At 37.5% G+C, this 16,127-nt stretch overlaps 1 protein-coding gene across 1 annotated transcript in view; it reads left to right on the forward strand.

Annotated features, from left to right (window-relative positions):
* The window catches only part of b4galt5 (UDP-Gal:betaGlcNAc beta 1,4- galactosyltransferase, polypeptide 5), a 44,220-nt gene extending 38,324 nt beyond the window's left edge, over positions 1–5,896 (forward strand). The window contains exon 9 of the mRNA XM_038271482.1: positions 831–5,896. Coding sequence (XP_038127410.1) covers positions 831–978 — 148 coding nt within the window. The 3' untranslated portion in view covers positions 979–5,896. The remainder of the gene's footprint in view (positions 1–830) is intronic.
* The last annotated feature ends 10,231 nt before the right edge of the window (positions 5,897–16,127 follow it).

Raw genomic sequence — 16,127 nt, forward strand, 5'->3', positions numbered from 1 at the left:
TTTGTCATCCACCAACGGTTTGTTTTATTAGAATTTTATCTGACCGACCAGATTTCTTTCCAAAATTACAATGAATAGCTGTGGTGTGTATTTGTAATTAGGCCTGCCCGGGTCAACACTCAAAACCTCTTCCTCTATAATTACAGTTGTCAGTGTTTTGATGTATGTCTTCTCACTTTGAACGATTTTAAGAATGAAATTATTCCTCATTCCTGTTTGTAAAGAACAGGAAGCTTTCTGCATTTCAGGTTACTAATAAGATTTCACTTTTGATTGGGAGAACCTAACGTTAAAATGTTTTCACTGATATTTGCCACTAACTGGTCATTATCCTGCTCTAAGGTGCCGCAGTGTCTAGTTTTTTGGATCGCCCTGCATTTAGCCCCATCAATCATCAGCTCTCTACAGATAGCTTGTCTGTGTTACAGAAGAGCATCCCTGTATCAATGCCGCCACCACCATGTTTCACTACGGAGATGGTGTTTTTAGGGCCCTGTTCAGTTTTTTTTTTCTTCCTCATTTTGGTTTGGTTAAATAGCTTGTGTGAACTTAAAATGGCAAATTAGCTCTCCAGATTTAACAAAAGGATCAAATTTGAAAGTTAAGAATTTTTATATTCAAATTTCAGGTTATAAGTGACCAACTGGAATATATTCTACATACTTTTTCACTGAGTTTTATTTCCCTCACATCTGTCTAAACTTTTTATTATTCACCAATACTGTGTTGCATTTCACCATTTCTTGCCACCATCTAATTTATACTTGTATTTTTGCAGTTTTCTGATGTTTAGATTAATTACTACTTCTCTTTTTTTGTTACACCTACAGGTATAGTCTACTACGTCACTCAAAGGAGAGACAGAGTGTGGATGGTCTTAATAATCTAAACTACTCGCCCCTAATTTCAAGAAGTCCCCTCTTCACCAACATCACAGTCAGCTTGAGCAGAAAGCTTGCACCCGTGGCTGACTACTGACGTAGGCAGAGCTGGACTGCAAAACACCTGGGAATAAAAAGTCCTCTGGGACATCAGCCATATCTCACCAGTTGCGGCACTGCTTAGGACATTTTTTTTTCTTTTTTGTTTTGCTTTGTGTTTTTTGTTTGTTTGTATGCAAAAAAAAGAAAAGGAGACTAAAATTAGTATGTTTGATAATTCATCTAAAAAAATAGGGATAAATGCTGCACTTATTCGTGCCACAGTTCATTACTCTTCATCTGGGCTTGTGTACACGTCAGTCTCCACATGCCTTTTGCACCATTTTGGCCTTCAGCATCCCATTTGTCAAGTTTGTTCCTAATTTTTCGCTCTTGATTAGCTCTGCCCTGAGCTGTTGTGCTTGATTACTGAATTAGGTTACACATTCAAGCGCGCACACACTGGCTATACATGTAGGCACACAGGAATATGTACTTGCATGTGCTCACATGGGGGGCAGGAGCTGGGATTTATATCTTTTTTTTATTATTATTATTATTTTGGTTCTACTCTTCTGATTTCGTAAATGCAGTAAGCCTGTGGAAAAAAAAATGCATGCACACACAGAACCCTTGCAGCATCACACAGGAACTTCACTTTAGTTGATTTGTGCAGCTGGTTCTGCAATGGTTATGCCAAATCCGCAAGTAAAGATAGTTAGAGAAGATGATATATTGTATGAGAAATAGTTTATTCCAAGTTCTGAGAATATAATTTCCTTGATCATCTGTTTTTGGTTTAGTGAACATACCATTTAAAGACTGTGATGTTTGTGTTTGCATCGTTCCATTGAATGTTCTGGCTGCCTGCTAGTGGCTGTATGTTGGAGTGCAATGCTCATCCTGTTAGCAATAAGCTGTAATATCAGACAGCAGAAATTAGCCCTAACTTCCTTATTGTACAGATGCAATAGCATGGGTGCTAGCATTCCCTTGTTGGACTACGGAAAAGGAGTGACTGCGTATGCAAACTTAAAATTCAGCACGCTTTGCTTAAGCAAAACGTGGTGCCCCTTTTCTTTTTCAGAACTCACGTGTTCCTTGTGTCTGTGTGCGAGTGAGGGCAAGCTATGCAAATGGCCTGCATGCATCTGGTCGCCAGGGAAGGAGGAGACGCCGTCTCCGAACTCCTGTCTGGCTGACTTTAGACCTCACTCTGTGTGCAGCCTGTAAATCTAGGCCAGAAAGAAATAGGTGTATTTTTAGACCCCCTTTGTTCCTAATGTTTACTCACCTTCAGTTTTTTACAACAGAGAATTGGAGGTAGTGAATACTTGACTGGTGTAACTGTCACTGGTGTTTACAGAAGCTTTAGCTTTATTTTTCCGATTGTCTAGTGTTTGTAATCGGCTCTCCTCCTCCCAGGTTGCTGCGAACAGTTTGTGTCCAGCATCTCCTTTGCGGCTGCCTTCGTTCCCCTTTTATATTAAACTGACACTTGTTTTGCTTACATAGAGAAAAAGGCGGATCTAAATGCTCATTCACATGTGTCATGTAATAAGTACTGATTGGCTGTGTCCAGGCTCTCCTTTGTTTGAATCAGACTTTGAAGTGTTGATCTAGATTGAGACTTATCTGTATTTTTGGAGAGGAGTGCGGCCTGACTCTGTTCTACAGCACAAAATGTCAGTCCTCTCAAGAAATGCAGCAGCTCCTCTCCTGTTTGTTTATCAGTGTTGATTTTGCTTTTTGTTTTTTTGAGGGGTGTCGAATATCCCCAAACTAATGTAGTTTCACTTTTAATATGTCAAACAGACATACTATCCTCACTGTCTTCTTGTCATGCAGCTACATCATTTCACACAAATCGCCTTGTATACATTTCTAATCTCCTGGGAGACATGTACGTAATGGACAAAGCTGTTGGATTTCAATGATAAAATACAAACTAAAGGGGCTGGACCTCTTGTCTATTTATTTGATAAATTACTTGCTTTTAATTGTTCAGTTTTTATTTTTTCTTGTGGGTTGACGTGAAGATTTAGGAAGTGACAGACTGTGTTAGATGCACTGAAACCTAGACGTGTGTGTAATAGCGTGGGATCCTGAGGTTTGGTTCTGTGAAAATGAGGGTGACTCCATTTCATTGTGAGACGGATATCTTGCCTTTCTAAGAATTGCAGGAATGGTTTTGCTGTAATGAGGTGAAATGAGATGGAATAGCACCCATACTGTAGCTTGGTGTTATTACTCTTCTGAGCAGACGCGTTGGAGGAAGCCATTTTGTGTGATAACCACTGGAAGAGCAAGACAGAGTTTTAAAAATGCTAGTGGCCATTGCCTTTCACTGATCACCTCCATTATGCTGATGATAATCGATGGTAGTGACCTGCCGGAGCTCCCTCCGGGGGACATGCTTACTGGGGCCAATTTTACCATCAAGTAGTCTGATACTGAGCTGCAGAAACATTGAGACTTCTGGCTGTTTCATTTAGTTTCGTCATCTTTTCATTTTTCATGTGGGCTCAATATAATTTCTCATTACATATATCGTATGAACAGAGGATCTTAGAAGTGCTCGCTATCCTTTTTCAAATACCAGGTTTCTGTTTAGATATGTTGACCATTTCGCCATATATGTCCTGTATAGTGGAACTAAAAAATTGGACAAAGTAAAAATTACAAATAAGTGTACCCAGCTGCATTTTGATTCACAATTTCAGCCATTCTGTCTTTGGAAGTACTAGAACAGCATGCTGGGTCTCCACATTTGTTCACTTTGAGGCATGCTTGGATGCATATTGATGGAAAAATAAAACCATTCCTCATCTTCAGCTTTAAAGCAGAAAAATTAGATCAAACTATGAATCATAAGAGTTTTTCCTCACTTTCGTCTGCCTTGATATAATAAGCTGCAGCTTCATCTGAAGAAAGGAAACTTCAGGGCATGATTTGGTATTTGGTACTCAGTTTTTGGCAGAATGTGTTGTTTTGATCCTCAACAGCCTTAATGACCTAAACTTTTGAATTGTTAAACATTTTGGTATCAAATATTTTAGGAAAATTGAGCAAGGCTTGAATTTATTTAGTATAAAATGTCTTCTTGGAGAATAATATTGTCACATCAGGCAGCCTCTGTGGTTAACATCTTGGTTTGCCTTGTACAGTATGTCACCAATGCCCCATCCTGTCCTCCAAGTATCGATGACTCATCTTTACTTATACCATGGAGTACATATAATATATATACCTTTTTACAATTACAGGGTTTTTGCAAATTATAAATAGAATTGTCATCTGGCTTCATGCTGCAGATAAAAAAATATCTGACTTCTATTTCAGGTTAATCAAATTCACAATATTTGGTGGCAGATTTGATCTAGAAACGACTAAATGCTGAAACTGAATCAAAATACACTGGATGAACACTTTGAGATACAGGGTTAAGAAATGCTTTATCAATCTTTTTTCTAACACAACAACCTGGCATTTTAATGAGTGCGTGTGCTTCAGACAGCACCTCTGTGTGTATATATATATATATTTAGAAAAAAGCTCTAGTTTATTCCCAGAAAGGAAGCATGCATTTACCTTCCAGCTCCAGACTAGGGAGGTGCCCAGTGCAAGTCATGGACAATAGCAAGCAGTTGTGTTAAGTTTTCTTTTCCATGTGTGTTTGAGTGAAATGGCTTAAACCTGTCAGAGGTGCAACCATCCTCCATATAATCTTATTTTCCAAGCTTTTTTTATTATTATTTGTAAAAAGAAAATTCCGTTTTGTTTACCAGCACTGATGAGAACACATTTTTTTTATGTTTTTTTTTTGTTGTTATTGTTTCCTGGTTGTGAACAACTGGCAAGTTCTCCATGTAGTTAATGACATGTACATGATACTCTGTATACTATCGCTAAACATATATATATATATATATATATATATATATATATCATTTTAAAAAAAAATTATTGCTTTAAATTAAAAGCTAAATGGACATCTAGCCAAGCCAAATGGTTTTTAGTGTGAGTGTTCAGGTGAAGATTCAGACTGTGAGTTACACCCTCAATCTACAGAGGCCCTCAGCATTCTCAGAGTCAGTATTAGGCTCTATATTTACATTACACCACAAGCAGCCGCATCAGCTCTACACTTTAAAGATGTATTTTCTTTGATAACTACTGAACAGCTTTGGCCACTAGTTTACTCATCAGGGGAGTTGAACTGGGAACTGATTCCTGTGTGAAGATAGCAGGCACGACCTGCCGCTCCCTAAAGAGGCTTCTTCATATCTTGATCTCACCTGTCCTGATCCGTTCAGTGCCAGTTTAAATGAAGGGACCATTCTTTGGGCATCTGACAAGACTGGCAGCCTTAAAGCTTTTTAATTTATTGCGGTTTTATTTTGTTCTGTGTTTTTTCACTTGAGTTTTCATTTTATTTTTTTTTATAAGCAAGAATATTTAAATTTAAAGAAGTGCATATCAAGAAGATAATTGTAAATATCGTTGTTGTGTGTAGTGTTTTAGAAATTCTATTAAGGTCTTAAATCACTACAGATGCTAGCATAAAGAACAAGGCTTCGGGGGGGTGGGGGGGTGCCTGGGTCGGGGTTTATCTGGTGCCATTTAAATGCTAGTGGAGCTTACACATCAATGTTTTTACATCACTGCTTCCGAGCACAAACGGTTTCTTTTTCTTAAAAAAATAAAATATAAAATTTGAAATTACTCACATGATCACAAAGTTTTGCGACTTCCAGTGTCTGCAACTTCCCTGACTGATGAGACGCCTCAAGTTTGGGTGTGGATTCTTAAATAAGAATGCCTGTGTCAGTGGGCAGCAGCAAGGTCACTGGAATGCATTACTACATGATTATATTATTATTTCAGGCAAAAAAAAAAAAAAAATGTCTTAAATAGCAAAGAAACAAAGGCACCAAAACCCAACGACACAATTCACTTCAAAATGCTAAAGGACGTCATTTTATTTTGTATGAAACTATTCAAGAAGAAAACCGAAAAAAGGAGACGGCTTGCTAAAAATCTTCAAAATATTTATTCTTTGATTGTAAGGAGTAACACGTCTCCTTGAATTGAAGCCATTTGAAGCCACTTGTCAAAACTTGATGTCAGCCTTATGTGGATCTGTTTGTGTATCAGCATATTATCTTTTGATTATTGAAATTTGTATGATGGAGATTTTCTTTTATACCATCATTGTTATTGTCAGAAGTACACCAATAAAATGGAAACTTGTGAAGTCTTTCTGCAGAGATCATTTCTATTTTGGGTTATGTTGGTTTTTTTTTTTTCCATTGTTAAAAAGAGTTCTTTAGAACTCACACTGTGGTGTCACTACACATACATGACGCTGCTAAGTGTGGTTTTTCCGCACATTGCAAATTGAGTGCATTCACAGACCTGCATTGTGGTTTCCTGTAAAGACACATTAAGTTTGCATTTCATCACTCAGAGGAACAAAAAGATTAACTGACCACAGTTATGGACATAAGCTGCTGGTAATAGCTCAAATAGGAGTGTTAAAATTTCATTTAAAACAGTAAACTCAGCTGAAGCCTGACTGGATAATGGCTGGTTATTTTGGTGGGGTAGATGCAAAACTGGAATGCGCCGTAAAGCTCATTTCAATACGCTAAAATTATTTTAAGATCCTTGTTTGCACCATCACAGAGGAGCTTAGCACTGCAGCAGAGAGATGAACAGCATCATGTCTCCTCTTTGACGCTCTGACAAAGGTTTATTTGTCCGTGTTCCTTTGGCTCAGACCCTAGTTCCTTTTTATCCACTTTGTAATAAAATTACCACCATCGTCCGACCAGATTCCTGTTCAGATTATGAACTTTCTATAATTGTACTATTCAACACTTGTGTGACTGAATCCTGACATCCAACCCCTCCACCATGCACACATTCAGAGACAGAAGTGGCTCTTGTTTTTGTCCTGCAGCCCCGTCACCCAGTATGTCAAATAAAACGCAAAATGAGACGCTTTCACTGGAGTCCCCTTAAGATTCATTGAATCAGAGCAGCTCCAGCCCTGTGGCGTTTAGCACATTAGATGCGCATTCCTGCTGGTTAACGGAAGTGACAGCTAATGATTTAATTATACACAGAAAGGAAAATACTGTGCGGCAGGAATCGGACACAATAATGTTTCTTTCAGAATATTTGCCGGAGACGTATACCCTTTCCCACGGTAAGTTTAAAACAATATTGGAAATAAAGAGGCTATTTATATATCTAAAAATTGAAATCTATTAAATAATAGTACATTGTGTTAAAAAAAGAAAATTAACAGAAACAAAGGAGTTCAGTGTAGCTATGTCGCAATTGAATCTAAGAAACAAGGCCATGGCATGCTTGCATGGTATCACTTAGCTGTCACAGAGCAGCTCTTAAGATCTCAAGAGCCTTCCTGGCATGTGTGCACAGATGCACACACACACATCCATTATGAATCATCCATACACACCCCCTGAGTGTTGCGCCGCTTGGAGACTTTGATGTCATCTGTAGTGCTTCTGCCTTTGTGCTTGGCTTGTGTATCTGTTTCAGTCCAATTTTCCCTACAGGGTGTCTTAAACTGGGATCTGCAACAAAATTTAGTTGTTACTCGATTTGTAGCTTGCAGTTGCATCTTTATCTTTACTTTCACTGAGCTCTTGCCTTTGTCTTTTTGTTTGCTTGTGTGCATTTAAACACATATTACGTGCAAAAGGAAAAAGAAAACATTTTCTGTCTTCCCACAGCAGTCGTTTTAATAGTACATACAGCTTTTTGTCACTTGGCTGCCGTTTGTGATCTAATAGGTTAACCCAAATGTTAATCGTAGGCCTGCAACTAACGATTATTTTGCAAACGATCATCTGTCAATTATTTTATTTTTTTATCAATCAATTAATAATCTGACAGTAAAAGGTTCCTTAAAGATTGTTTTTACAAAATAAAACCAGGTGAAACTCCAAAGTTTTCCACCTAAGGGGTCTAGGATAGATTGTATTCGCAGACAAAAACGTTTTTTTTTTTATCTTAAGTGCAAAATGTTTGTATATCTTAAAAAGTTTGATTTTTTTATTACTGCTCTAGACGTTTTAGCGTCTCTATACTCCAGATAATGATTAATCGATTACTGAATTAGTTTATTTTAATAATCAATCATGATTAATCCGATCAATTGTTCAAGCCCTAATTAAATGTTTAGATTATTTTACTACATTTCATTAAGAGAAACTTGGATAACTTTTTCTTCATTTGAACATTCAGTAGGTGGCTTTATTGGCATTATTCAGCTCATCTGGTTTATCTCATCTTCCTCTCCACATCACCCTATCGATTCACAAAGAGGTTCACGCCAGGCAAGTTTGCTGGCTGGTGAGCACAATAACAGCATGGTCATTGAACCCAGTACCTTTGGGATCATGGGCAGGTCCAAGTCCTGCTGGAAAATGTAGTAATCACTTAATCATCACTCTAAAGCCTCAGTCCTCTTAAATGTCCTATGATTATGTTTCTGCCAGTGGACAGGAACACCAGGAAATCACATGGCTCCCACAATCATAACTGGCTTCACGCTAGAACAAATTAAAAACTTAGATTCTGTGCAGTCTAGTTTTTCTCTGAATGATAAGGCAAGGCCTTATCCCGGATAAAAGGCTTTTGATATTATCTCTAGTAATCTCTAGTAGCGATTTAACAAAAGGATTTTGACAGTTGCAACCCATATCCTGGAAACCTGTGTGTTTGGCTTTTGGAGCAAATACTTCAGCAGCAGGCCACACCTCGTAAATCTGAATCAAACTATCAAATAGGTGGTGGTGGTGGACACAGGTTTTTTTTTTGGTTTTTTTTCTGCACCGTTTAATTTCACTCAACCTTCAATTAATAGGTTTATGTTCAGCACTTTGAGCTTCTAGCCGATGCACCTTTGCAGTTTGTCTCAGTGAATGCTGAGTCAAACCAACAATCTTATGACTAGTTTTAATAAATGCAATATTAAGGCATCAAAAGGTAGTTTAGTTAGCTTAGTTGAATTTTAGGGCTGCAGAATGATGCAATGTGTAGCGTTGTTGCTTTACTGGTTTGACTCCTGGCTGAGGGCCTTTCTTCATGGAGTTTGCATGTTTCCCAGTGCATCATGGGCTCCTTCTCTAGACACTGCCTTCTTACCAAAGTCCAAAACAATACTGTTAGGTGACTTAGCATCTTTAAATTCTGTGCATGTTTGTGTATGCATGGTTGTCTCTATGTTGCCCTGCGACAGACTGGCGACTTGTCCATTTAATCCACAGACAGCAGCAGCTAGTCTTTCTGTGACTCCTGAATCTTTTTTGAATAACTGAGCTAACACATCAAGCTGGAAATGTTATAGAGCTTACTAAATAAGCCTTCCATTGATTTTAATTTACTAAAATATACATGCATATTTCTGATGTTGCACCTCAGAAACTTAAACCCTTTATTTCCTAAGAAAACTCATGTCTGTATCAAAAGGATATATTTTAGTAGATTCTTGCTTCATGCAGCAAAATTCTTGTAAATCATTGATTTTCCTCCACATCCTGACTGATTGTAGATTGATGGAGTTTAAACTCTGTTGTTAAAGGTACAGGATGAAACGCTGCTGGAGCAACTGCTGATCTTAGATCAGGGGTCATCATATTTGCTCCTCTAAAGGCTTATTAAAACTCATTTAATTCTGAAGAATTTGAAAGTTTACTAGTAGCAGACATTTTTGGAGGAGGGAGGAGGTCAACTTCAAGAATTGAGTCTGATGATCAGTCTAATCAGGGATTTATACAGTTATCCATAAAGTAAAACACAGACTGTTTAAATAACAACACAAAAGGGGTATAAACTTTTAATATATATAAAAAATAATTTTTTATATCTGCATTTTAATAAAATAGGTATTTAGCAAGTTGGTATTCTTTCTCCATAAGCTTTAATGTCATTGCAGAAATCAAACATTTACTGACTGAATGTTTCGTGTGTTGTCGTGTTTAAAGGTTAGTGATGAACTGCTCATCTTCTAGGCTGGAGAGCCTCATGCGCTCACTGATCTTTAGCTCCCTGAGTGTTTAGATTCAGCCCAGCGCTGACTGAGCCATTTAATTTATTATTATTTCCAGTCAGAAAATTAAAAGATCACTTTCAAGCTAAATCTGCAAGCTAAATGCATCATTTTGAGATACACAGCACTCCAACTATCCTTAAGGCACTGGTTTCTTCAGCAGCCACGTTTTTCTTTTTTCCTTTTGGTTCTTCATCAGGGTCTTTGAGCCAAATGGTTTATTTTAATTAAAATGAAAACACACACACACACACAAAAAATGAAATCATATGAACTAATCACATATTCACACATGCAGTGGCTTTATTGTTGACCAGTAAGCAATCAAGGGGATGGTGCTTTCGGATTGGTTAAAAAAGAAGCCAAATAGGCTCTGGTCTGTACCTCTAGAGGCTAAAGGGAAAATAACCTTACACATCTAAAAATAATGAATTTATTATGGTTCACAGAGAAATGCAGACACTTCACACACCAGGAACTGAAAGAAACTATTTCCAAATTCCATATTTAAGGATTAAAATCATGTTTAACAAATGCTGGCATCAAAACAATCTCCTGCCTGCAAAATGTAAAATTCAAAATGTGCAAAATGAGCAGCCAAACTGTCTCTTTGGGATATAAAGCATTAAAGTATTATTTCTCTCTGAAGGTTTGTGCACTTTAAAGTACCAAGAAGGATTTGTTTAACCCTAAAAGAAAAAAAGCATGAAAACCATGTGACTTCTCACTTCATGGGTTCTATGAATACTTCTTGATTTGAAGCTGATGTTGTGAGGAGATAAAGATGAGGAAGCTGAATAATTTTGCACAGAACACGAGATGCAGCTTGAAAATCTCATATGCTCTATGAAAACCCTGAAACAAGCTCCATTTATTAAGACTTACATTTTGAATCTACCCTTGATCCCTAAACAAATCAATCCACAAACTGATATTTAATTTTTGACTTTCTGCTTTTTTATTTATGTGACATGTTTCACAAAACATACCAGATGCTAAAGGAAAAGCTTCCAGAATTTGCTGGATGTTAAAGAGTAATTGACATAAATTCCCTGACCCTTGCTCTCATGGTGGATTAAATAATGTTTCATTAATACACAGCAAAAATGCCTCATGGCATTGTGTGTTTCGCTTTTTGCATGCTCACACAGAAGTGGGAGAAGATAAATGCAACACAACCATTATAGAGGTCACATGATTTTGAAACATTCTTTGGTATTACATAACCATTTGTCATGTATTAGCATTAGGAAAAAAACAAGAAAAAAACTCAACCCCCCATATGTGCTTCTCTTATCACACTGCTGCATCCTGTCCAGGTCGCAAACAGGACAATCCTTTACGTAGTCCTGTTTCTGTGGTTTTGCAGGGATTCCAGCTGCTTTCGGGCCCCTGGGGTTTAAAAGCTAACTGCTGCGACCCGCGCAGCTTCAGCTCCCTCGTTTCTGTGACTTAGCAGGAAAGTGTTTTCCTTTTCAAAGCCTGTGTTATGGCTTTCCTGTCAGGCCACAAGGCGTACAGCTGAGAAATGAGGAATCTGTAAACACATCTACTTCCACCGCCCACGCTGTTCATCGTGCTTGACACTGTTGTGCTTTCTGACTGGGTGTCCATCCTTTGGCACCCCTTGTCTGCCCCACTCTTGTCACATCCCTGTCTATCAGCAGGAGTATTCTTGGTCAGTGACTTTGGCTCCTTCCTCAGCTTGCCTCTTTCTCTGCTGAATGTGACACTGTGCTTGTTATCCTGACTGTATAATTACATCTCTAAAGGATGTACATGTGCTCATCTAACTATTAAGCTGCCTTGGACCCCATGATGCAATACTTTTCTGCCTCAATAACAATATATCTTGCTAAAATATCGACTAATAAGAGGAACCTCCTTTTTCAATCAAGTGAGATGAAAAATCATATTTGCATGTTTGAAAAAACAGGTTTCTAAATGACTGCACTAAACAGTGTTCCTCTAAACTATTCACACCTCACAATGATGCAACCACAAGGTTCTCTGTTGTGGGGACAGATCAACAAGTCATAAATGATGTTTCAGAAATTCAGAATTCTGGTTTACAAAATTAAACCTTTTGAATAATCTGAAGCTCACTGAAATTGGATAATAGATTTCTGAAGTTTGACTAGGCCATTCTAAAACCTAAATATGCTCCGTTCTAAACTATTCCTTTGTTATCATGATTGTATGTTAATAGAGGTTAATAGGTTGATTGCAATAAAGCAAAAAACAAAAAGGTTCACTGAGGGCAATAATTATTTGATCTCCCTGCTATTTTGTAAGTTTTCCCACTTAGAAATCATGGAGGGGTCTGTAATTGTGATTGTAGGTGCATGTCTACAATGTAGGTGCATTGTAGGTACATGTGCATGTAGTTTTTAAAACTATTTATTAGTAAAATGCAGCTGCAAATAAGTAATTGAACACCTGTCTATCAGCTACTATTCTGACCTCAAAGACCTGTTAGTAAGCCTTCTAAATGTCTACCTTCACTCCATTTAATATCTTAAATTAGATGCACCTGTTCTAGGTCGTTGGCTGCATAAAAACACCTGTCCACCCATAAAATAAATAAGAATCAATCTACTAACCAGGACGAAAGAGCTGTCCAAAGACACTAGAACCAAAATTCTACACCTCCACAAGGCTGGAAAGGGCTACGGGGAAATTGCCAAGCAGCTTGGTGAGAAAAGGTCCGCTGTTGGAGCAATCATTAGAAAATAGAAGAAGCTAAACATGACTGTCAATCTCCCTCGGGCTGGGGCTCCATGCAACATCTCACCTCATGGAGTCTCAATGATCCTAAGAAATGTGAGATATTTGCCCAGAACTACACGGGAGGAGCTGGTTAATGGCCTGAAAAGAGCTGGGACCACCGTTTCCAAGGTTACTGTTGGTAATGCACTAAGGCATCATGTTTTGAAATCATGCATGGAACGGAAGGTTACCCTGCTTGGAGGAAGATGAATGAGGAGTACTATTCCAAGAACACCATCCCTACTATGAAGCATGGGGGTGGTAGCATCATGCTTTGGGGGTTTTTTTCTGCACATGTGAATGCACTGTATTAAGGAGAGAATGATTGGGCCGTGTATTGCGAGATTTTGGGGAACAACCTCCTTCCCTCAGTTGGAGCATTGAAGTTAGGTCGAGGCTGGCGCTTCCAACGTGACCATGACCCGAAGAACACATCTAGGGGATCCAAGGAGTGGCTCTGTAAGAAGCATCAAGGCGTGGCCTAACCAGTCTCCAGACCTAAACCCAATAGAGAATCTTTAGATGGAGGTCATACTGTTTTTCTCAGCGACAGCACAGCAACCTGACTGATCCAGAGAATATCTGTGAGGAGGAGTGGGCCAAAATCCCTCCTGCAGTGTGTGCAAACCTCGTGAAAAACTACAAGAAACATTTGACCTCTGTAGTTGCAAATGAGGGCGACTGTACCAAGTATTAACATGATTTTCTCAGGTGTTCAAATACTTATTTACAGCTGTATCATACAAAATAATAGTTAAAAAAAATCATAAATTGGTATCTCTGGATTTTTTTTTTTTCATTTATATTATGTCTCTCACAGTGGAAATGCATCCACGCTGACAATTTCAGACCCAGGCAGGATTTCTAAGTGGGAGAACTAGAAAAATAGGAGGGTGTTCAAATACTCATACTATTTTCCTCACTGTAAACTAGAACCCTACCGGATAGCAACGAGAAAACTCCGTCTTTAATACGACGACTTAAAATTACAATAGGGAGAATCACTTGGTGCTGTTAGCGAAGCATACAACAATTTTATATCAAGTTGTCTAATAAGGAAATTATGCTGTTAAAGCGAGAGAGAAAAAAAAACTTTCTCATGCAACCCTACCAAGCCTCTGTAGCCACTAGTTTTCAGCTTGTAATATCTCCCCTGTGAGCAACGATAGAGTAAGTCTAATTTCAATATGTACCCAGACTTTCTATAACAATACAACTTACAAATTATTCCTTTTTTTTTAGAATGTAAGTGCATCAGATAAAAACAGATTCAAACTATAATAATTTAATCTCTGAATTTACACATAGAGAAAATTACAGGAAGTGTTTACTAATTATATTACTTATCGGATTCTGATGGCAATCTCTTGAATTGGATTCATTTTGAGGCACCACATGAGAATCCTTTTAAAATGCATTCAAGTTTATGATTCTAAAAGTTGAATATATGTTTTCTTGGTACTGTAATCAACTGACTGATAAAAAAAAGAGTTGATTGTGACATGATAAACAGGTAAAAGCAATAAAGAGAGGGAAAAGATTAAATTTTATCGTTGTTATCTGACTGAATTCTAAATGTTGATACTTTTAAGCTAGATTGAGAAAGTTCTTAGGCAATTTCTCCAAGAGCTGAGTTTTATTTGACGGAAGCTTAGCCTCAGCTCTGTGTCCTCATTCTGCATATCTTCAATTTCTTTTTCCTTCGACCTCACCCTTCTTTATCTGATTGAAGTCTTGCCTCCAGGATATTTTTATGCTGAGCCCCTGGGTTTCATTATGTTGGAATAACTTTATCCTGTTTTTGTCACTGTGAACTGTTGTCTATTAAAGACAGTAAATGCTGACAGGCCACAGAAGACCTGCTGACGGAGCTTCTGGCTTAAACCAAATTTCACAGCTCGCTTCACTCATGCTGCCTGCACTAGTATGAAGTCTGAACTGTTGTATGATTTGGCAACCATGTCCATCTTAAATATCTATCTCTATTTCACCTCATTCCTTAATTTAGGCTAAGAGTTCTTGATGTGACTGCAATATCAGGAGATGATCAGGAGAAGATTTATCATGCAGGAACCTCCTTAGCTGTTTGGGAAACATTTATTTAAATAAGGACAAATATCTTCATGTTGTTATTTATTTGAGTCTGGGGCAGCTGTGCGGCAGTTCCTTCAATTCCCATATGCTACACAGCATACATAACACATTTCTGGTCTACATTAGATTCTGACAGAGAGTCAATTAATGAAAGATGGTGCCTTCTCAAACTGTATGATTATATTAAATGAAACCTGCTGCAAGTCTAACTCCACAACTGGCTTTGCTGTAACTCTAAGCCCACGCTTAGAGAGGAACTGACACTATTATTTTTAATCATCTCAGTGCTAGACTAGTTTTAGGGGAAAACTTGTGCTGGACACACATTTACTGTAAATGTTTGTTACTTCCTGGTTGGCTTATAGAGAAATATATATAAATTTATCTTCTCTTCAACACCTTTTAATCAAGAATATTATAGGCTTACAGACTATTAAGGTGATATTTGTTAAAGTTTTCTGTGTGTTGTATAGCTTTTCCATGAAGGAACAATACTTTGGTTTTTCATGTCAAGGGGATTTTTTCCCTCCCACCTATATTGTCTGTATAACCAGTAAACCTGTTATGTGGTCCAAGTTTTTCTTCCAATACATGCCTACCTCCAACATTTGATATATTTGCATGATGGTACTTCAGAGGTTAGTGGAAGGCCTGTACATTCCCAGAGATGAAAGAAATAGACTTTCTAAATAAAGATTGACCTTAACTATACCACCAAATTGATTAGAAAGTGGCTTAAGGTTAAAAATGCTTGACAGACTCTGTTTAGCATTGATGCTGCTTCACTTATTTAGATATGTTGAGATTTTTCAAGTATTACTTTGAATTTTCATATATTTATGTAAGAACTCATGACTTATTAAAGTTGAAATGCATATATATATATTGCCATATTTTAAATCTATAAGCATTTTTTTGTATTTCTAAATAATCCAAGAAAAAAATATTATACTTAATATACCCAAATGATATTGAAAATTTCTCTTATATGGCCAACCGAATATATTGAAATTAGCTTACAAATTATTGTTTGGTAAAGTGTTAACACAATTTATGAATAAAAGCCGATTTGATAAAAATAAAAAAGGACAGGTTTTGAACTTTCAGATTTTATTTCTCAATTATTTCCAGGCCATGTCACTGTGTGTTCTCACTGTCCCCTAATGGTTAATCCTGGAACTTTTCTCTGATCAGAGCAATGCGGCAGGAAATACAGACCACTCTCCAAACAGATATGTATGTAAAGCATTCTTGAA

The sequence above is a fragment of the Cyprinodon tularosa genome, unplaced genomic scaffold (assembly GCF_016077235.1).
Source record: "Cyprinodon tularosa strain WSP-4 unplaced genomic scaffold, ASM1607723v1 ctg8, whole genome shotgun sequence".
In the NCBI taxonomy this organism is placed as follows: Eukaryota; Metazoa; Chordata; class Actinopteri; order Cyprinodontiformes; family Cyprinodontidae; genus Cyprinodon; species Cyprinodon tularosa.